Source organism: Euprymna scolopes, chromosome 7, assembly GCF_053919585.1.
Source record: "Euprymna scolopes isolate OS-2025 chromosome 7, ASM5391958v1, whole genome shotgun sequence".
Classification (NCBI taxonomy): domain Eukaryota; kingdom Metazoa; phylum Mollusca; class Cephalopoda; order Sepiida; family Sepiolidae; genus Euprymna; species Euprymna scolopes.
Genome location: NC_136488.1, coordinates 62,429,592 through 62,452,605, shown reverse-complemented (window position 1 = coordinate 62,452,605; position 23,014 = coordinate 62,429,592). Strand labels below are relative to the sequence as shown.

Below are 23,014 nucleotides of genomic sequence, written 5' to 3'. Positions count from 1 at the left end.
TGGAAAGAACTTACTCTGCTAAAGCCAAAGTGGTAAAATTTTGTATGTGAAAGTTCTGATGCCCTAGAGAAAAGAAAGCAGGCCACTGGCAATCTGAAGTGAGATCTTTGCAATGCTTTAATTGATGGTCTTAACCATGACACACAGAGCCGAAAATGCGACACTTGTGAACGATGTTCAAATCTGTGGCGGGACTGCAGAGTCATCTAAGATGGCATGGACGACAAGATGAGGAAAACTCAATATGACGACGATCATCTGGAAAGATGCAGCAATCATCATATGTATAAATATATATATATATATATACCACCTTTTTTGTAATTTTATAAATTCTAAATCTTAGCGACTATTGATCAGAATTTAACAAATGAAAGCTCGTTGGGAAGTTAATGACTTGAATTGTGTAGTGGGCTATGTGACATTAGTCCTCAATGTCACACATTAAGGAGATCATCCATCATACAGACCCTATTTTTGGCACTTTTACAGTCATAAAATGTTTCAACAATAGTCATTTGTTTTCCTAGTTTTGTATATAAATTACAAAATATCTGATATTTTCCCCAAAACCTCTGGCCTTGATGGCAGGGAGACTAAAACTTTCTGTTATGGTTTCATATGATCTGAAATAACAGCAAATGGCGACTTGATTCCAAATACTCCTCATATGTTATATTTCCCCTCTTTGTTTTCAGGATTAGTTGATTCTATAAATATTTATAATCGTACCCTATTTCCAAAAGAGGGAGGATATAACATATGAGAAATAGCTGGAATCAAGTTTCCCCTTACTGTTATTTCAGATCATTTGAAACCATAGCAACAGGTTTTAGTTTCCCCTCCATCAAGGCCAGAGGTTTTGGGGAAATGTATGTATGTATGTATGTATATATATTTACATATGTATATATACATATAAATACATATATATACGTATGTAGGCTTATCTCTCTCTCTCTCTCTCTCTATATATATATATATATATATATATATATATATATATATATAAGATTGTTGATTTATTTATTTTCTCATTAGCGATTCTGTGGTATTTTCTTTCCGCTCCCTGAGCACTTTTGAGAGAAGTTATCTGCCCTTTGCTTATATTCTAGTCGCCCCAATTGATACATATTATTTGTAATTATTAATTTTTTATTTATTAAACATTTTAAGGTTTTTTTATTAAATTATTAAAATATGTATTAAATATTTATTTATTTTTTTATTTGTGGGTAACTTTTATGCACATAAAATATATTTAATAGATATTTGAATAATTAATAATTGTGTGTGTGGTCTTTCCATCAACAATTATTGTGACTTAGCAGCATGCTGGTTCAACATCATTGTTGATGGAAAGATCATTGAGGTAGTTGGAAGCTACATCTACTTGAGAAAGAAAATTATAAAAGATGGAGATCTCCTGCCCGAGATAAAGAGAAAGACAACATTGAGATGGACAGCTTTCGGGAAAGTGGATAAAATCATGACAAGTCGAAAAGCAAATATGGCAATCAAAACAAAGATCTTCAATCAATATATACTACCTGTATACATGACAAATAACACCCTACCTGAGAATTCTACCTTCAAACTCCTCGCCCTAACATTTGCGGGCAATATGAACTAGAACAAATACATAGAGGACATTGCAAAGGCTGCTGCAAAGAAGGTGGGTTCCCTCTATCGAGCTAGAAGACTACTCACGCCCGAAAGTATCCTGTACCTTTACAAGGCTACCATTCACCCATGCATGGGGTATTGTTGCCACATCTGGGATGGTGCATCTACCACGTCTCTCCCTCTTAGATAAAGTCCAAAAAAGAGTTGCCAATCTAATCGGTCCCACTTTATCAACAAAGCTTCAGCCCCTGTCTCATCGCCACAATGTTGCACACTGTGCCTGTTTTACAAATATTTTAATGGAATGTGTTCTGATGAACTTATTTCACTTGTACCCCCTCGACATACATATCCCTGACAAACCTGCTTAGCAATAAGATCTCACCCCTTCACTGTTGTTATCCCTAAATGTCAGAAAGCTTTCTATTCTAATAGTTTCTTCCCTCGAACAGCTAGCCTTTGGAATTCCCTTCCTGTTGCCCGCTTCCCTTGCTGTACTGATATGCAGAAGTTTAAATATAACATGAACAAATATCTTGTAAATCTTTCCTAGACATGGCCTCAAATAGTAGCCCCTTACGTCCAAGCGGCGATATGCTTTGTAAGGAGTGAATATGAGTGGAAAAAAAAAAAAAAAAAAAAAACTACCTGTGATGATCTACGGTAGGGAAACATGGGCCCTAATGTCTCGCCAAAGTAAAATTTAGCAGCGGCACAAAGGAAGATGGAGAGGATAATGTTGGACATCACTCTACAAGACAGACAGACAAACATCTGAATCTGCCAACAACCAAGAGTTATTGACATCAATACTGCCGTCAAGGCTTCTAAACACAGATGGGCAGGGCACATTGCCAGGGCAGCATGATAACAGATGGCCCATCAGAAGAACGGAATGGACACCTCATGAGCATAAGAGGTCAAAAGGAAGACTAAAAACAAGGTGGAAAAACGACCTGATAAAACACATGGGTCCCACATAGCTGCGAATAGCTCAGGAAAGAGATAGATGGCTAAAGTCCAGGGAGGGGTTCCTCATTGAGTGATAAAACCTTTATTGATATTGACTGATGTGTACATATATTGGTTAACATGCACACACATTTAGCATCTGTTATAATCGTGAAGAGAAATGTTAGAACAGAAGCAAGCATATACGAGGGTCGTGCAATGCCCCTGACCCACTTCCCATAGCAGTAGAGCAACGAAACTTGGCACAGTTATTAGTCTTTCTCTACACAGGAACCACCCAGAGTTATGCATTTCTCCCATCGTTTGATTCAGCTCTGGAAACCGTTTTTGTAGAACACCCAAGGTTGGTCCTCCAACCACGACGTGACTTCAGAAATCAAGGCTGCATCATGTGGGAAACGCTTTCCTTTCAAAAACAACTTCATGGCTGGGAAGAGGTGAAAGTCAGAGGGTACAAGGTCAGGAGAGTAGGGGGATGGGGAAGGATTTCATAACCACACCTCCGTGCTTCTGATCTGGCGACATCCGAGTTGTGGACAGGAGCATTGTCCTGCAGGAGGAGAGTACCTTTGCTGATCTTGCCCCGCCTCTTGATTTTGATAGCTTCCCTTAATTTCCTCAAAAGTGAAGCATGATAGGCTCGTGTAATTGTGGTACCCTTTGCCAGAAAATCTGTCATCACTACTCTGTCCTGGTCCCAGAAGACTGTGAGCATGACCTTGCCAGCGGAGGGCTGCACCCTTGCTTCCTTTGGAGGTGGTGAGTCCAAGTGCTTCCACTGCATTGACTGGGCTTTGGTCTCTGGATCATAGTGATGGACCCAGGTTTCATCCTGTGTAATCAGTCTTTTGAAAAACTTTGACTCATCTTCTTGGCACATCTCCAAATTCATCCTCGAGCACTCGATGCGTTTTCGCTTCTGTAATGGTGTGAGCAACCTGGGAATCCATCTGGCAGACACCTTATGCATATGCAAATGATCATGAATGATAGTTTCCACAGACTCTGTACTCTGTACTAATCTTGACATCTTGGGCTATTTGGCAAATAGTAATGCACCGATCTTCCAAAATGGCAGCCTCAACTTGACGGACAGACGCCTCATCAATGGCAGAAGGAGGGGGGGCGACCAGGTCTGGGAACTGTTTCTACAAACTTCCGGCCATTTCACGATGCCAGCGTTTTACAAGGTCATATGATGGGGCATTATCACCATAAGTTTCTTTCATTTCATCAAAAGTCTCCTGTGGTGTGCGTCCTTTCAAATACAAAAACGGATCATTGCTCGACATTCAACAGGCTCCATTTCACACCCAATTCAGTTCAAACACCTGTAAAACAGAAACCACAATTAGTTCAGAGCTGTAATTTGCCACATAACCTGTAGAGATATAAATCATTGCACATGCAAAATTTCAGCTAAATCAGACAACTGACTTACTTATTGCTCGCCCCTCGTATGTATATAATGTGTGTGTGTGTGTGTGTGTGTATTCATGTATATGTGTGTCTGCATGTATATGTGTATATATGTGTGGGTGTGTGTGTGTGTATATATATGTGTGTGTGTGTGTATATATATATAACAGGCCGCCCGGCGTTGCCCGGTCGTAAAATACACATAAATGTTATATTTCATACAGAAATTCAGACATGTGCATGCGAGTATTATGTTTTTTGTTTCTAAACAGTTCACTTTTTGTAAGTATTAAAAAAATACTTAAGCGGAGATGAAAACCAAAAGCTAAATACAGTGAGTCAAGTCCGATAACCATTAGGCCATCGTGAGACGACTTTAAAATGTGTTTTGCAACCTACTTATTCCAAACCAAAGTAATCTGTCATGTGAACCATTCACGCATGCGTGAAACAATTAACAAACAGATAAAAGTACTAATTTTTCAATTTTGACCTCTTATCAGCCCTTTTTTTTTTCAGATGAAAACCGATAAAAAAAGTTCTTCACAAATCTGATTACCCTATATACCAAGTTTCAAGTTCGTAGATAAAAAAAATTCGTTAGGTTAAGAACTGTCCTCTCACACACATATTCTCACTTAAGTGAAAGTGTCTGTGTGTGTGTGTGTGTGTGTGTGTGTGTGTCTGTGTGTGTGTGTCTGTGTGTCTGTGTGTCTGTCTGTCTGTCTGTCTGTCTGTACATTTCCCTATGCAATAACTGTCAATTTTTAGTCTACAGACTTGAAATTTGATATACAGGATACTGAGATTTGAGAAAATCGATGTGATCGGTTTTTGGTCAGAAATTTGGCTGTTAATTAAATTAAAGTTCAACGATTTGACCTTTGAGAACTCTACCAAACTCCTCCGACGATTTTGGGTCTAAACACTTGAGATTTTAGATATAGGTTCCTTGGACATGGATCTAACTTAATAAGTCAATTTGAGCCCAAAACAATAAATGTTAAGCGGTCATAATAGGGGTCAAAGTTAAAAATATTAACCGTTTTTTTTGTTTGTTTTTTTTTTGCTCAGCATACACCTCCAAACACCCGGGCAACGCCGGACACCCATGCTAGTATATCTATAAAAGTGAACGTGACTGTGTGTCTGTCTGTGTGTCTGTCTGTGTATATTTCCCTACACAATAACTCTATCAATTTTTAGTCTACAGACTCGAAATTTGATATACAGGGTACTGAGATTTGGGAAAATCTATGTGATCGTTTTTGGGCCAGAAATTTGGCTGTTAAGGGGTCAAAGTTCAACGATTTGACCTTTGAGAACTCTGCCAAACTCCTCCGCCAATTTTGTGTCTAAACACTTGAAATTTTAGATATAGGTTCATTGGATGGACATGGATCTAACTTAATAACTTGATTAGAGCCCCAAACAATAAATGTTAAGGGGTCATAATAGGGGTGAATTTTCAAAAATTTGACCTCTGCTGTCTCTACCAAATTACTCAGACAATTTCTGGTCTAAACATTTGAAATTTTACATAAAGGGTATTCAGAGATAGGGCAAGCTTTTTAATCGGTTTGGGTCGAAAATTTGAGCTATCAATATATAAATGTATGTATGTTTGCATGTCTGCCTAAAACTTTCGATAAAGGCAACGGATTTTCATAAGATCAGTATCGTTTTGAAGCTCGACCCTTCAGACGACAAATACCGAAAAATTGACTGAAAACATTAATATCTTCACCTTCAACTGGGCACTTTTCTACAGGGAGGGGTAACTTTTTTCGCCGATATTTTCGAAAGCCATCCCCTCTTTTCGATTGTCTAGCCTTAATTTAAACCTACGTCACTTCCGGTTTGGCGGTAGCCGTAACAGCAAAGGTTTGAGCCTGCCTTCCTACTACCTTTTTTCTTTTTTTTTTTTTGTTTTGCTCAATACACACCTCCAAACACCCGGGCAACGCCGGGCACCCATGCTAGTATATATATAATTTCTGTTCTCACATTTAGCATCTGTTATAACTATGTTGAAAAATCGTCAGAAACAATGACGACAACATGAAATTATTTATCTTATTTTTACTTTTGAATGCTAAAAATGATTGAAATTAATACGCTCTGCTTAATTCTTTGGGGCCCATTAGGTATTCATTTAAAGACAAGGTTAAATAAATAGTTAATTTAAAGGCTATAACAAGGCGAGAATATACCGAAATCGCAAGAAAGAAATTTGTAACATAGAAATTTTCTGAAACTGATTTATTTGAACTTTCGATAATAGTCTGTTATAGCTTGTAATAAGCCACAAAGAAAACAGAACAACGGAATAGAGTTTAAAGAATGTATTACTGGAACAACAACGTAAAAAGGTTACAACTGAAAAGAGTAGTAAACGTCATCGATCATGGGATCAAAAGGTCTATGGTTTATATAATGGATAGAACAGTCCATTTAAAGGGTGATTCCCTAGAACACCACTCCCCTCCCTAGCTGATTTCCGCGGTTGTGAAAATCAGTATTTCTTCCTTTTGTGGCAGACCACCAAGGAATCTGTGCGCTTCCTCTTTCTACCGGAGCGTCTTGGTTCTGACATCCCTTTTGGAGGGTCTATGTCAAAACAGTCACAGTTTCAATCGACACACTGCCGTCCTGCGGTGATTCTTCTTGATCCTCGGAGAAGCGTTTTCTGATTTGGTTCAGGTGCCTCTTATGTTGGAACTTTGGGGCCTGAATGATGTATGTAACATGGCCGATTTTCCGTAAAATCGTGCCTTGTTCCCAAAAAGAAACGTTATTTCTAAAATCTCTAAAATACACGTTATCTCCGCTGTTAAACCGTTTCGTTGGCATTGTAGAAGTTCTGTTGTGTACTATGTGTTTGGGTAGCAGTTTATCAAATACAGATTTTATTTTCCATCCAAACATGTTTCTGCTGGGGATCCCGCATCTGGTTTGTTCAGATTTCGTGATTCTGTAAACCTGCAGAAATTGCTGAAGGGCCTTTTCTGTCGGTATACCGGACGCCTTTTTTAATGCCCTTTTAAGCGTATCGACGAAGCGTTCAGCCTGGCCGTTGCTTCTGGCGTGGTACTGGGGTGTCGTAATATGCTTGACTTGATATGTCTCACAGAATTCTCTGAACTCTGACGAGGTGAACTGTGTAGCGTTGTCACTAACCAGACAGTCTACAACCCCAAACCAAGCAAACAATTCCAATAAAAAATTTGTCATTGTTGCCGTGGTCGGTTTTTCGCATCTTAGTACCTCTGGCCATTTAGAGTAAGAGTCAACTACTACCAGGTAGTAAAAATCCTCCACATGTCCCGCATAGTCGATGTGGATCCTCGACCATGGTTGTTCAGCCTTAGGCCAAGTTTTATATGTTATCGGTGGTGCTTTTGCAGCCAAAGCACAGTCTTTGCATCTGTTCACCATGTCGGTAATATATTGGTCCATAGCTGGCAAATAAACAAAACTTCTCATTAGGCTTTTCATTCTGTTTATTCCTGGATGCCCATGTGAAAATCCCTGAGAATTCTTTTTTAAAGGGTTTGGAGGATGACAACTCTTCCACCGTATAACAGTATTTCGTCGCAACCAGAAAAAATGTCTGAACTAGTATCACCTAGTGCTCATTTCTGCTTCATGGTTTGAATGAAATTGTCATTTAGGGATTCTGACTTAATTTCCTGAAGTGTGACCGGCAGTTCACGGATAATATTGTTTATCATGCTTTTTACGTCACTATTAATACGATTACTGAATCTTCAAGGGGTTCTATTTCGGCAGGGATCAGTCTCAATAGACCGTCTGCATGGGCTAGTTGTTTGGAGGGGAGAAATTGAATTGTAAAATTATAGTTCAGCAGAATAGTTCCCCATCTAAATAGTCGGTTTGCAGTGAATGTTGGAAGTCCTTTTTTTTTTTTTATCCAAAAATGGATATCAACGGCTTATGGTCGGTTTGTAGAAAAAAATGTCTTCCGTACAAGAACCGGTGGAATTTTGAAACTCAAATATAATTCCTAGGGCCTCTTTCTCGATCTGAGAATAATTCTTTTCTGCTGGCAAGAGAGTCCGTGATGCGAAGGCAATAGGCTGTTTCGAACAATCCGGCATTCGATGTAGCATGCACACCCGACGTCATATTAACTAGTGTCGCTAGCTACTATTATGTCCAACTGCGGGTTGAAATGTGCTAGGAATAGTTTTGAAGTCAGGGTTCTTTTTATTTCTTGGAATGATGTCTGGCAATCTTCTGTCCACTCCCAAGCCTTATCCTTTTTCAGCAATTCATTAAGTGGTGCGCGTAATTTGTGCATATTTGGGATGAACCCCTGGTAATAATTTGCCAAACCTTAAAAAACTCTGCAATTGAGTTATGTTTACTGGTGCCGGCATTTCTTTAATAGCGGTCGCCCTGTCTGGGTTTGGGCGTCTGCCATCTTTATCGATTATTTGACCCAGGTATTTAATTGTTTGTAAAAAGAACTCGCATTTATCTGTTTTGATCTTTAATCCATAATCTTGTATTCGACTAAATACTTGTCTGATATGTTTTTCATGTTCCTCCCTGCTTTTGCTCACTATGATAATGTCAACAAGATATGCGATTGCGGTGTCCAAGCCGGACAGCATAGTATCCATTACTTGCTGGAATATTGCGGGTGCCACTTTGATACCAAACGCGAGTCTTTCGAATCTGTACAAACCCCGATGAGTGTTAATACAGAGGAGGTTAGCGCTTTTGTTGTTGACCGGAATCTGTAGGTAAGCATCGCTTAGGTCGATCTTAGAAAAAAACTTGCCGCTATTTAATTTCGTGAACACTTCTCCTGGACTAGGTAATGGATAGTGAAAATCTTCTAAGGACCCATTGAGTCCGATCGCGAAGTTGGCGCAAACGCAAATTTCTCCGGACCTTTTCTTTACGTAAACTGCCGGAGCAGCCGTCTCACTATATTCAATTTTAGCCAGTATATCGATGCTTTCTAATCTGTCTAGTTCCTGATTTATTTTGTTCAGGGAAGCAAACGGGACATTACGTTTCGTTTTAAACACCGGTTGTGTGCCAGGTTTCAACTTAAAATCTGCAGCAATTTTTGTACATCTCCCCAGGCCAGGAGTAAATACGTTTGTGAATTCTTTTTCAAAACAAGTTATAAGTTTCTCCATTTCTGCTGAACGGGTATCTATTTTCTTGCAAAATATAGGAAGATCCCTGAGACGAAACTCTACATGCTGTCAGAACCGAACAGATTCTTACTATCTTTTAGCAAATACAATCTTAGTTTTTTGTTTCCCCCGTAAAGTGACGTTTGTAATTAATTCACCTTCAAAATGAATTACATGTACACGGCTTCTATTCTGAGTTTTCCTTAAATATGGAACCAATGCGGCCGAAATAGCTTCTAATCGAAAAAAAAAACCCCGGGACTCGATTCCCGGTGGCACTCTCCGCTCTAACCAGGTTCCATCCGGTTCTCGAGAACTCAACGGCTCGACTCCCCCAAACATCTTAACGCCCGGCCTTATATAATCTCATTTATGCAAATTAATGCTCATTCGAACCTTCTGATTCGTTGCCTTCTCGTCTTCCATCGCTCAGGTTTCGAGTTCGCACATGCAGCCCACCTCCGTGACTGCAGTCTGTATGAGTATCTTGTGTAGGAGACGGGGAGTCTCGTCGTGGGCGACGAAGCGTTTCACTGAAGAACCACGGCAACACACAGCAAACCAACAAACAATGACAGCCACGGCGCGAAGGTAACTAACAAAGCTCAGCTGACTGCACGAATAGAAACGGAACCCAACGGTCACTGTACTGATCGCCACGAACGTCAGAACCCGACTGCCTCGCACCTCCAATGGACCGATTTTTATTCCTCAAGATGGCCTAGCTAATTTGCATCCCCGCGAGATCTCGCGCGATCCTGCGAGATTCCGTCTCTAATAAAAGTAGGCAGGCGCCATCTTGAAACTCTTTCTTCCGCTGCCCCGACCACAGGATCAGCCACCACCCCACACGCCAGGCACACACGGACCCTCTTGCGCCGAGGGCTACGGTTAGTCTCACACAGTCACATTCAATTTTCACGACATCCCTACAGTGCGAACTTTTATGACAGATCTTATTGCATAAATGGCATCTTTTTGTTAAAAATGGGCAATCCCTTACCCAATGTATCCCACCACATCTGAAACAAGCGCTCGGTGCTTTTAGCTTTTCTGAGTTTCGGTGGTTACTGTCTGTGTGCCATTTCGACGGTTTTTTCTTAGTTACTTGCCTGCTTCGATATTTCTTGCATCTTTTTTTATAATTTCTACTTTTTGACAATCCTTACTCAATTTTTGAAGTGTTGAGTTCGGTTCATTTTCTAATTTTGTAAGGACTCTGCGCCTTATTTCTGCATCTTTTCCCCGAGGTTAACCCTTGCGCAAACACAAGACATTTAAAATTGTCTGCTGTTAGTTCAGACAACTCAAAGTCATCACAGTGTTTGTTCACTACAGCTGCGTAGGTGGCAAAATCGTCATTATCGTCTTTTACCACATTCAAACATCTCCAACGCTTATGGAAAAGAGACATTTTCAGCGAGAAAAGTTCTGTTAACAAATTTACCGTCTCATTGAATGATAAATCTACTGTTTCTCGAGGAAAGATGTAATCCACGAATTTGTCATGTTCAGCCGTTTCCAATTTTTGTAGTAGGAGCCTGGTTTTCTTTTGATCAGACCAGTTGCTGCAGTCAGTATTAAAAAAAAAATCTTCATAATGCTGAAAATACGCTGCAAATGGTTTTTCCTCTTCCTCGTATTTAAAATCGTCTATCGCGGTCCATATTGTATTCTGAGAAAATGCTGAATTGCTAACGTTCGGCTAATTGTTTTTGAACTTCATTTTATTGTTCCTCGGTTCGTATTTGACATTCCGCTAACTGCTTTTGCAATTCCTTTTGCTGTTCCTCGAATCGTATTTGACGTTCAGTCCAGTGCTTTTCGGATTGTGACTGACGCTTTGCGGCATCGATATGCAACTTGGTCAAATGTTCCAACGCTACTTTCAATTCGTCCATTTTGCTTTGTCAGCATTAGTAATTTCAAAACGTTCGCTGAATTTTACAAAACCGTTTTAATCTTTCTTATTTCTTCCTCCAGACAATAAAACGAACAGAAAAAAAACAAATATATAAAAAGTTCATTGTCTAAAGAAAAGAAAAAAATCAAGTGTATATTTTTCTCCAGAGGAAAAAAAATAACGGCCGATTTTAGCAGCGAAAACCACAAGTGACGAATTCTTTTTCCAAAAGTATACAAATTTACCTTTCTAAGTCGCGACAAACTTTTTTCTTTTTGCAAAAGTACAGCGCTGTCTTTGAAAGTCGTGACGAACTTTTTTCTTTTCAACTCCTTTTTTTTTTCGTAATGATCTGCGTTTTTTTTTTGTTTTGTTTTTTTAGTTACCGTGAACCTTTCAGTTGCAAGTGTTACGTTAGACACTTTCTTAGGCTTGATAACATTTGAGTCCGACGTCGTTAGTATTTGTAGAATACTATTTCAACGCGAGTATTTTTTTTCAATGTCGTTACTGGTTTAGATTTTAGTATGCTCCTTGAATCCAATGTCGTCAGTGTTTAGTTTTTAGAACACTGTTTTTAAATGTGAGTAGGTTCTCTGAATCCAATGTCGCCAGTGTTATGACTTGCAATAAGCCACAAAGAAAACAGAACAACGGATAGAGTTTAAACAATGCATTACTGGAACAACAACGTAAAAAGGTTACAACTGAAAAGAGTAGTAAACGTCACCGAGCAGGCGAGGGTCGCTCTGGTGTTTAATCCACATCTGGGATCAAAAGGTCTATGGTTTATATAATGGATAGAACAGTCCATTTGGAGGGTGATTCCTCCACAACATATTCTGATAAATCTAACATATATGATAATACAGAGTCGGTAAATGCTACACTGGCATCTGAGAGATTGCTAATTCTTGAAAAAATCTGAAAATACAAAAACTCGTCGTTATTCGAGTAGAGAGCTTAGAGGAAAATATAATCATTACTAGCAGTCCGATCGTAAAATACGCTTAAATATGATATTTTGATTATAGATTTCGTCTTAGTCTTGGTTTCGGAACTCACCTATCATCGATGAATTTGACGTCTTATCAAGTCAGCTACTCAGTTGGGATTAATTATATTTGCATACCAAATGCCTGAAATGAAGAAAGGTGAACATGCGTACCGTGTTCGAAACGTCTAATGTACTTCTACGCGAGTTAGAACATAGCTATATGAGTTAGAACATAGCTATATGAGTTAGAACATAGCTATATGAGTTAGAACATACCTAAAGGAGTTAGAACATACCTAAAGGAGTTAGAACATAGCCATATGAGCCAACCAAATCTCATATTAATCACTGTAAGAAAAAATCGATTATCAGTTGATAAAAGTAATTTGATGCGTATTTATCAGTAACATGAAGGCAAGAAACACACCCACGCGGGCGCACACACACACACACACACACACACACACACACACACACACACACACACGGAGACACGTGGAATCTCGTCTGATAGTTTACGAGATCTCGTCTGGTAGTGACAGAGATAATTTTTTGATGAGAAGACACCCAGATAGATAATAACACTTTAAATGACTACTTACTTGACCCTTGTCATTAAGACACTTGTTAAATCACATATTGCTGTAATATTAGAGGGTGTGGAGGGGGTATATGCTAGGGTAGGGAGAGGAAAAAAGGACTTAAAGCTGGGATGTTAGGGTCTGACTTTTTGGGTTCTTTTCTTTCCCAAGATATGATGTTGATGTTTGAAAATGCGATAGAAGGGGAAGAAGTATTCAGTAATTTTTTTCACACACAAACACATTTGTCTCTTGGCTTCGCCATTCTTATCCACATGCAAGACATTAGGTTCTCAAGTGTTATTTGGAGAAAGGGGACAGGATGAAGGGATTGCAGACATGTGCGCTTGGGGATGGGATGCGAGGGGGTGAAGTATGGATCCAGGCCACTTAGAAATTAGGTACTTTTCAAAAATGTCTCAACACTTAGAGAATTTCCTCTCAGTGAATCAACATTAAAAATAATGGTCAACCCTCACTACCCCACCTCCTTCTATTAAATACTTCATTTTTCACCCTTCTCTAACCTTTTTTCTAATTCTATTTCTCCCTTCCCCTTCCTCTCCCTCTCTATCTCCTCTCTCTCTCTCTCTCTCTCTCTCTCATCCTCTCTCCATTTCTATCTATTTATCCCTTGTCTCGCTCCTTTGTCTCCATTCGTTCCCTCTCTATCTTTCATTCTTCCTCATCTCTCTTCCCCTCCTCTCTCTATTTCTCTCTTTCCATCTCCATTTCTATCTCTCCATGTTTATCTCTATTATCTTTATATTTCTCTCTATATCTTTCCTCACTCCCTTTCACTCCCCCTCCATCTCTCACTCCCTTTATCATTCCCGCTACTCCCGTTGCTCCTTCCTCCTTCACTCTTTTCCCACTCTACCTTGACCCTTCTAGCTCCCTAACTCTCCTCATCTTCGCCCTCTCTCTCCCTCCTTTCATTCCTCTTCCTCCACTTCTTCCCTATCACTCTTTTTCCTTCACTCTCTTTACATTTGATGTTTGTCTGTAACTAAGACTCGTTTCGTGATGGGTACGTACATCGTAAAGATTTTTCTGTTTATTTGCTTTTTTGAATTGGATTAAAATAATTTCAACATTTCAAAACATTTGAAACATTGAAAATCATCGTTTTAGTTTAGTTTATTCAGTACTAGCGGGTGTACTCGACGTTGCCCGGGTGTGGAGAGGTGGTGTAGTAAAGAGTCAATGCAACCAGAAAAAAATAGACGCTGCTGGGTGGAGAGAGGTGTGAACAATAACAAAAAGAAAGTTTAAGTGAACGTTAAAATAATTCAGTTTTTGTTTTAAAAGGAAAAAAATTCCCATTACGTAAGCCTCGAAATAAGAAAAAAAAAAAAAAGAGTAGGCAGGAAGGCAGGCTCGAACCTGTACGCGAAGCAGGAAAAGAAGATGAAACAAAACAAACCGCTTAACCCCCTCGGCCATTATGACGTACGACTTCGCTGTCGTTCAAATTAAGACTAGTCATTGCAAGTGCATATGATGACTTTGCAAAAATGTTGACGAAAAATTGACCCCCTCCTTGTACAAAACTGCCCAGTTGAGGGTGAATAAATAAATGTTTTGATCCAATTTTTCGATATTTGTCGTTCAAGACATCGAGCTTCAAAACGATACCGATCGGGTCAGGATCTGTCGCGTGTGTCGAAAGTTTTTGCGAGACGCACAAGCACACGCACACGCACACGCACACACACACACACACACACACACATTTTGCCTTTTATATATACAGACTAGCGGGGGTGCCAAGCGTTGTCGCTGTGTGTAGGAAAAAAAAAGTGAAGGAGGAAAAAGAACGTGAAAGAAGTGTTAGTAGGCAGGTAGGCTCGAACACAAAGCCTTGAGGCGCAGGCGGAAAAGAAAGTGAAAGAAAACGTGATATCTTACTGCGACGCTAAGAGGTCAGAGGAAGTGAGAATTGTTGAAATTAAACGATTAAAAAGTTAAGTGAATGAGTTCACACAGGTGCATAAATTTAACGAGGTCAAACATCACGCGATAGAGAAATGATATCATACAGTTAATTCTGGCTTCAAGCCAGTTAAGCATTACGCTTTCTGCCCTATTTGTTTGTTTCCTCAAGATGTTTGGGAAAACCAGCTCCCCACAAATAGGCGAGTGTCCAAATGAAGAGCAATTGTCTGATATGAAGGGTTTTTTCGATGAAAGTTTATTTCTGGGCGTCCCTGGCAGTCGCTTTGATTCAGTTTCGCTTTTATACAGAGAAGCCGAACAAACATGCGAGAAGATAGAATAGCGTGAGTTTTATCAAATAAAAGTCACTCAAATAAAAGATAGAGACGACCTCCTTTTGTAAATCAGATATTATAATGTAGGGAGTATATAAAAAGTTCTAAGAAAGAGTGACCACCCCCGGCTCCCTAAAAAGCCTTTGCGGGATATACAAATAAGCGTGCACTGCACACACACATTTTCGCTTTTATATAATAGATTAGCAGGGGTGCCCGGATGCTTGTATGTTTGTGTGTAGGAAAAAAAGTGAAGGAGGAAAAAAAGTTTTAGTAGGCAGATAGGCTCGAACCCGAAGCGGACACTTTGAATACTTTTCTCTTTCTTTCTCCATTAACCGTCCTATCTAATCTACGTCTTAGGATTGTCTAATCGTTGGTCCAGACTTCTGACTACAACACATGTACACCGAACTATTCAAACCTTCGACAAGCCGGTAAAATATTCAATCTATCCTTACACACAAGAACACTTTAAGCTACTAAGCCGTTTCTCTCTTATATATTCTTACTAACAAAGATAACCAATAAAGTTGTTTTTTAAATATTAAAGTGAGACTTCCTTTCATTGTCATTATCTTTACAAAAGTTATAATGAAAAATGCTTTCACGGCAACATTCGGAAGCTGATAAGTTCAACTAAATTTTGAAGTTAAATAAATTCATTGTAGAAATCCCTTGGAAGATAAATATTAGTTTTTTTGGGACTATTTAAAAAATAATTAGTAAAGTCTTAAGATAATGTATTAAAAACACCTTGTTTGTACAAAAAAATAATAACTTAATTAGCCCCCCCAAAGCGAGGGATTCTGGCTTCGCTCAATCAAAACAGCCAAAAGTCATCTAGCATGAGTTCTACGGAAGTCCAAAATGCCAGAAAGTCAAAAGGCTATCTGAAAATGACGTTGGGTGATTAAAGGGGGGAAGGGGTTGCAAAATTCTGCAAAATACTGGAATTCTGTTTTTTCCTAACCGTGCATCCATACATTCCTATCGTGAGCGTTTGTATAATTTTTACCGTTTTTAATTTAATTATTTTTGCGTGTTCCTGCTTTTAAATAATAAAAAAAAAATTTCAAGATAATAAAAAAATTGTTATACTGAAGAGTAGACGTTCATTCGTGCAAATATTATAATCTGACATATAAAACAATAGCTAAAAATGTAACTTAAAAGAAAAGGAAATATTTTGACAATTAAAATTTTTTGTGTGGAAATATTAAATAAACAATGCTTAATTCGATGATAATATCTTCAGTTCGAGAAATTAATTTTCTTCGAGCTATGTCGATTTCGCTAATACGGGCTTTAGCGGCTTTTTTCGTAATGTTCCTGAAAAAATTAATTTTTTTTATTGTTACAATTTACGATACTTTATTTTCATAACTAAAGCAAAAAAAATTTATTTTTTTTTACTACTTAAAATCATAACTCTAGTAAAGGTGTATTTTGTTTAAACAAAATAATACGTTTTCACTAAGATTCAAATAAAAATAATGGGTTCATTATATTCCGTGATCATTATTTGATAAATAATGAATATTTCATTAAAATTGGTCAATTTCCTGGATTCTGGTGAATTAAGTAAAGGAGGGGGTCAAAATGTTCATACATGTTGAGCATCGGCTATTTTGCACGTACCTATATATTAATATTAAGCGTCTACCTTTCATTGATAACAGAATCTATCATTAATACTCACCATAATAAGGAGGGGGTATTCTTCCTTCTATATCATATCTTTTTTTCTTTTTAATTTTCTTTATTTCTTTCACTCCATATTTGTTTCTTTTATTCTGATCTCTCTTTTTTTTTTTTCTTCCTTTGGATATTTCAAATCTCTTTCTTATTTTTTTCTTTTTTTACTTCTTCCAAATTTTTTCTTCACACCAGCAAACGTTTTTTTTTCTTCGTTTTCAAACCTTCATTATTTCATTCATTTTCTGGCATTTTTTCTTGTCGTCTTCTTTTTTACCAATTCTATACCTCCTTCTCTTAAGTCTACTTCTCTTCCCCAAGGTCGTTCTTATTGTGAGAGAGGTCACCATTGCATTTACCCTTTCAAGCCTGAAAATAATAAATACTGAAACTTGCAGACGATTATTTCAGAATAGTTTTATTCTATTTTTTTTAGGTCAAATTGCTTGTGATAATTTGGTGCTTTGTTTTTATGTTAACAAAAACTGTAAGTGTTTATACTTTTCCGATTTCTTTCAATTCTTTCAATCGTTGAATGCGTAATTGACTCTCACAACAAATCTATACCACATTTCTCTTAGTCTGTCTATCTGTTCCACTGTTTGTTTGAAACACTACTGAGCCGATCTGACTGAAATTTCGTATGAACTCTTATGAGAAGGTGTAGCGAACTAAGTGTTATGGTATCCATTCGATGCACGGTTAGGGATTAATAAGGATTAATACGGATTATTATTTAAGGCAAAAATGAGCAAAAGTTGAACTGCATTCAACTATCAGTTTGGCATAAAGCACTCATTCCAAGTCAACAGGCTATAACTTTTGCCCGTTTTTAATAGGTTTAAACAATTTACTGTACAACTATTTCCAGATGATTTCCTTTTCTTGAAATTGTTTAGGCTTAACTAAGCTTGTATTTAACTACTACTACTACTACTACTACTACTACTACTACTACTACTACTAAGGCTACGGTTACAGAAATAAAAGGTCCGATTCAGATTTCCAGATTTCAAAAATTCCGACTGAATTGATCAAAGAATTGTAAATTTTATTAACGATTCCATTATCGGCATTTTGGAGGCAGGTGGAGGGGATCATCCTGTACTATCCAAACGACATCTGTACATATATCGTGTACACAGAGGAGGCGAAGATATAAGAATTCAAATGGATACACAAGGGCAATAAAACATTCGATTGAGAAGGGAGAACACAACCACAATACGATTGAAAAAATTGTTGATCTTTTTTTTTTATTATTAAATCGCTTTAATTAATTATTGTTAATATATTTATACTTTTTGTCTGATTAGAAAATTGTATTTGGGATATCTTAGTATTTATGGAAATACACTTTGAACAAAAACAATTTTGCATGGATATTAACGATGAAAAAGAAATGACTGTTTTATTTTTTATTTTCTTTGCAGAGATTTGAGATCAAATAAGATAAAAAGCATTCCACCTGGTTCCTTTGCTGGACTCAACCAATTAAATACACTGTAAGTATAAAGTTTTTATTTACTAACTGGATTTGCCAGATCGCTATGGCTTCGCAAGTTCGCCACTTGAAATTCATGAAACCAAAATTTTTTAAATAATAAACATTTTATTCAGAAGTTTCTTGTAAACACGAGATAAAAACTTTTGCATTTATTCGTAAAAATAGACATTAATGTTATGGTAATTTTTATGAAAATATATTAATCTTTTAAGTAAAATCGTAAAGAAATGAAACAAAAAGGAGAAATCAATTCGCCTGAGCAATTGTTTGTGTGGAGGAAGGCTCTTTTGTTTTAACTTATAATTTTTTCATTGAATTTAAAAATAATAAAAAAAGAAAATATGGCATCACTAATGGGGTGGAGAAAGAAGGGAGGGAGGCAGAGAGAGAGAGAGAGAGAGAGAGAGAGAGAGAGAGAGATTGAGCAGTCAATCACTCTCTCTCTCTCTCTCTCTCTCTCTCTCTCTCTCTCATTCTAATGGGAGGGAAGGAATGAGAGGAACTAAACAGTCACATTCCTCCTGAGCTCTTGTTTATGCCTTGTATATATTTCTTTCTGATTAATTGAATTCAAATTACTTCCCTGAAAATTAATCAGCAAGTATTTCAAGAAGGGTTTAATAATGTATCATTTTTGTTATTAAATCACTTTAATTAAATACTGTTAATACAGACAAAACTATTACATATATATGGGAAATAGAGGACAATAAAATTACAAGTGAATAACATTAAACATTAGTTTATTAATAACTAGCATGGGCGCCCGGCGTTGCCCGGGTGTTTGGATGTGTATGTTGAGCAAAAAAAAAAAAAAGTGGTAGTAGAAAGGCAGGCTCGAACCCGTATCGCAAAGGAGGAAAAGAACGGGGTAAAACCTAACGTTTATGCTGTTACAACCACCGCCAAACCGGAAGCGACATTTTTTAAAATTAAGGCTAGACAATATAAAGGAGAGGATAACTTTAAAACATATCGGCGAAAAAAATGATCCCCCACCCTTGTAGAAAAGTGCCTAGTTGAAGAGGAAGATATTAATGTTTTTAGCCAATTTTTCGATATTTGTCGTATGAAATATCGAACTTTAAAACGATACTGATCTTGGTAAAAATCCGTCGCCTCTATTGAAAGTTTAAGGCAGATATGCAAACAGACATACATACATACATTTATATATTCGTAACTAAAAATTTTCGACCCAAACTGATGAAAAAGCTTGCCCTATCTCTGAATACCCTTTATGTAAAATTTCAAATATTTAGACCAGAAATTGTCTGAGTAATTTGGAAGAGACTGCAGAGGTCAGTTTTTTAAAACTTTGACCCCTATTATGACCTCTTAAAATGTATTGTCTTGGGCTCAAATGAAATTATTAAGTTAGATCCATGTCCAAGGAACCTATATCTAAAATTTCAAGTGCGTAGACCCAAAATTGTCGGAGGAGTTTGGTAGAGTTCTGAAAGGTCAAATCGTTGAACTCTGACCGCGTAATCGCCAAATTTCTGGCCGAAAACCGATCACATAGTTTTCCCAAATCTCAGTAACCTGTATATCAAATTTCGAGTCTGTAGACTAAAATTTGACAGAGTTATTGCGTAAGGAAATGTACACAGACACACACACACAGACACTTTCACTTATATATATATATATATATATATATATATATATATATATAGATAGATTGCCTAAATAATCAAATAATCTCTCTCTCTCTCTCTCTCTCTCTCTATATATATATATATATATATATATATATATATATATATATATATAATGTGTGTGTGTGTAATTGACCTTCTGTGTGTGCGCGAACGCGCGAAATGGTCTCTATCAAACGACTCAGTCAAGTTTTGATATATGGGATATTTGAACAATTAGATTTTTAGCCGGAGAAATAGCTGCTAAGGGGTCAAAATTTAAATATTGGAGCGTGGCAGGCGGAAGTTGACTTAAAGTGTATCCTCTACAGATGCGCAATATATATTTATACGTTTAACTGTATTAATTTGTAGAGTTTTGATATTCATGTATCCTTAGGTCAGGTGGTACCGAATACCCCTAGAGAGATAAATGTTTTGGTGTTGATTCTAGCTGATGGTAGCCAAGTCATATTTTTTCTTTTAAACTTTTGAAATAGCTATTATATATATTGTGTACAAGATAATAATCGACAGAGAATTGGCTCTATAATAATAAATACGAAATTTGCATGAATTAAAATAGCATATTTAAGTGTATTTTATAACCGGGCAACGCCGGGCGGCCTGCAAGTAGTTACATAAATTAGGCATGCAAATAGCTATTATTGGGCATTTCGTCTTTACTACAGATACTTTCAAAATACTCTGTTGCATTATTGATTCAAATAATAATAGTAATCCGTTTTGAGTGATAAATGAAAAAAAATTCGTTGCAAACTATTTTGTTAGAATGAAATTACATTTGCCGGGGTCTATAATTTAAACACACCGCGTGCATATTATTTACATACAAAAAATTTTGGGGGAGTATTAAATGAAGTTTACGGATTTGATAATAATAAAAAAAAGTGGCGTAACATTGTGTCAAATGAGAGTTTCATTGGTAAATATGCTGTTATTATGAGGACTTTTTTTTCCCAAAAATGGTGTTATCTCTACTTATATATGAACGGCACTCTGTGTGTGTGTGTGTGTGTGTGTGTGTGTGTGTGTGTGTGTGTGTGTGCGTGCTAGTTCGTTCCTTTTGAACTTCAAAATGGTTGGGCCGATTTTTTAAAAAATTCACACAAATGTACTTTATATGTCTGAGAATGTTCTTAGATAGGGTTTGTATCAGAATGCCTGTGATATGTATCAAAAAATCAATAATCGAAAACATCTGGTTCAAGTAGATACAATCCGATTTTAACCAAAGTTAACGCCCTTAAACAGTCTGACATCACAAGCACATTTTAGAAGTTTTATTACTGCCCAGGACGCGTTTGAAATAAATGTTTGTTTAAATTGCAACATGATAATTGACTTTTTTTTTTTATCTTAAACTGAAATTCAAGCCATTATCACCGCACAAACTAAGATGAATGTACAAAATATTTAACGATTTTTTTTCTATTTTGGCCCATTTTTTGACCCCTTAAAAATAATTTTAACCGTCTAAAGACCCCTAAAAGAACGGTCTGTAAAAAATCCAATCATCCAATCTCTGCGATTTTTAATTTCGGATGAGATAGAATTTGAAAATATGGAGACAGACAGAAAGGCAAACAGACAGACAGAAAACATATAGCCGTTTATATATTAGATTAGGAATCTGTTAAAATGGTTTCCCTTGAACTATGTGAGGAGTTGTCTCCCCTTGCCTGTTAAATGATTACGTATGTTTTTAGAGTTGAGTAACTTGGAGTTATCTGCTCTTTGACTGTATTTATAAAAACGCGTGTATGTAACGTAAACTTTTGAATAAATAAGACGTCTTTCCTACGTCTGTGTGTAAATGTTGAAGAAATGTTACGTTGTTAATTAATTGTTTTCTTTTGTTATCGTCAATATAACTTCCAATATGAAGTTATTTAAGGAAGGAAGGTATGTTTTCTTTATTTACTTCATAATTAATTAATAAGGGTTATTAATTAACCCAACACTATAGGGGGTTAAGCTGTTTGCATTACATTTAAATGTCTGCATGTTAGCAGGCAGGGAGGTAGAAAACCTGGAAAGAATTCCAAAGTCTAGCAGCTTGAGGGAAGAAAATTTTAAAGTAGAAAGTTTCCCAGCGTCTAGGGACCTCTGTGGTGAAGGGGTGCATTTTGCTGCTGGTCGCATCAGTGGGGGGGAGTATTTACGTCTAGAAAGGCAAGTTCCTAAGAGCACATTTCATTAAAGCACCTGCAAATGCGGAAACTATACAAAGGTGAGCTATCGCCCCCTAAAGATAAGGCTAAAAGAAAACCATGACACGGGGGGGGGGGATTGAATCAAAAGTCGGGATTAGCTGATCACATATGGAAAGAAAAATGGAAGAATGTTAAAATAAATGATAGAAATGCAAAATGGAGAGTAAGACGATTTAATGCTAAAAAAGAAAAATTACTAATCAGACAGAGCATAGATATCAGCAGTATAAAGAAAAAGAAAAATTGCTCAACTCCTCCTTAAATGTCAACAGTAAAAAGGAGATAATCCCCTGTCAACTTTATTATAGTTACCTCGCCTTTGAAAACCAATTTTTTTCACACATTCGAAACTACGGAAAAAAAAAATTTTTAAGTAGAAAGTTTCCCAGCGTCTAGGGACCTCTGTGGTGAAGGGTTGGATCTTGCTGCTGGTCGCATTAGTGGGGGGGGAGGTATTTACGTCGAGAAAGGCAAGTTCCTAAGAGCACATTTCATTAAAATACCTGCAAATGCGAAAACTATACAAAGGTGAGCTATCGCCCTCTAAAGATAAGGCTAAAAGAAAACCATGACACGCAGGGGGGGGGGGGGTTGAATCGAAAGTCGGGATTAGTTGATCACATATGGAAAGAAAAATGGAAGAATGTCAAAATAAATGATAGGGATGCAAAATGAAGAGTAAGACGACTTAATGAAGCGGCACATATGCTAAAAAAAAGAAAAAATTACTAATCAGACCGAGCATAGATATCAGCAGTATATGAGAACCTCTAATTATAAAAAAGAAAAAATTGCTATACTCCTCCTTAAAATGTCAACAGTAAAAGGGAGATAATCCCCTGTCAACTTTATTATAGTTACCTCGCCTTTTACAACCAATTTTTTTCACACATTCGAAACTACGGCAAAAAAAACTACAAGAATACAAAACCTTCTATAGAGCCAGTAACTTTCTGACTATCTTTTCCAAGATAGCAACCAACA

The 23,014-nt window shown here is 37.2% G+C and overlaps 1 protein-coding gene across 1 annotated transcript in view; it reads left to right on the top strand.

The window, feature by feature from the left end:
- LOC145279764 (peroxidasin-like) overlaps nucleotides 1-23,014 on the top strand; it is a 287,271-nt gene that overhangs the window by 129,835 nt on the left and 134,422 nt on the right. Inside the window, exon 2 of the mRNA XM_080131073.1 lies at nucleotides 18,080-18,151. Within this exon, the coding sequence (XP_079987199.1) occupies nucleotides 18,080-18,151 (72 nt within the window). The remainder of the gene's footprint in view (nucleotides 1-18,079; nucleotides 18,152-23,014) is intronic.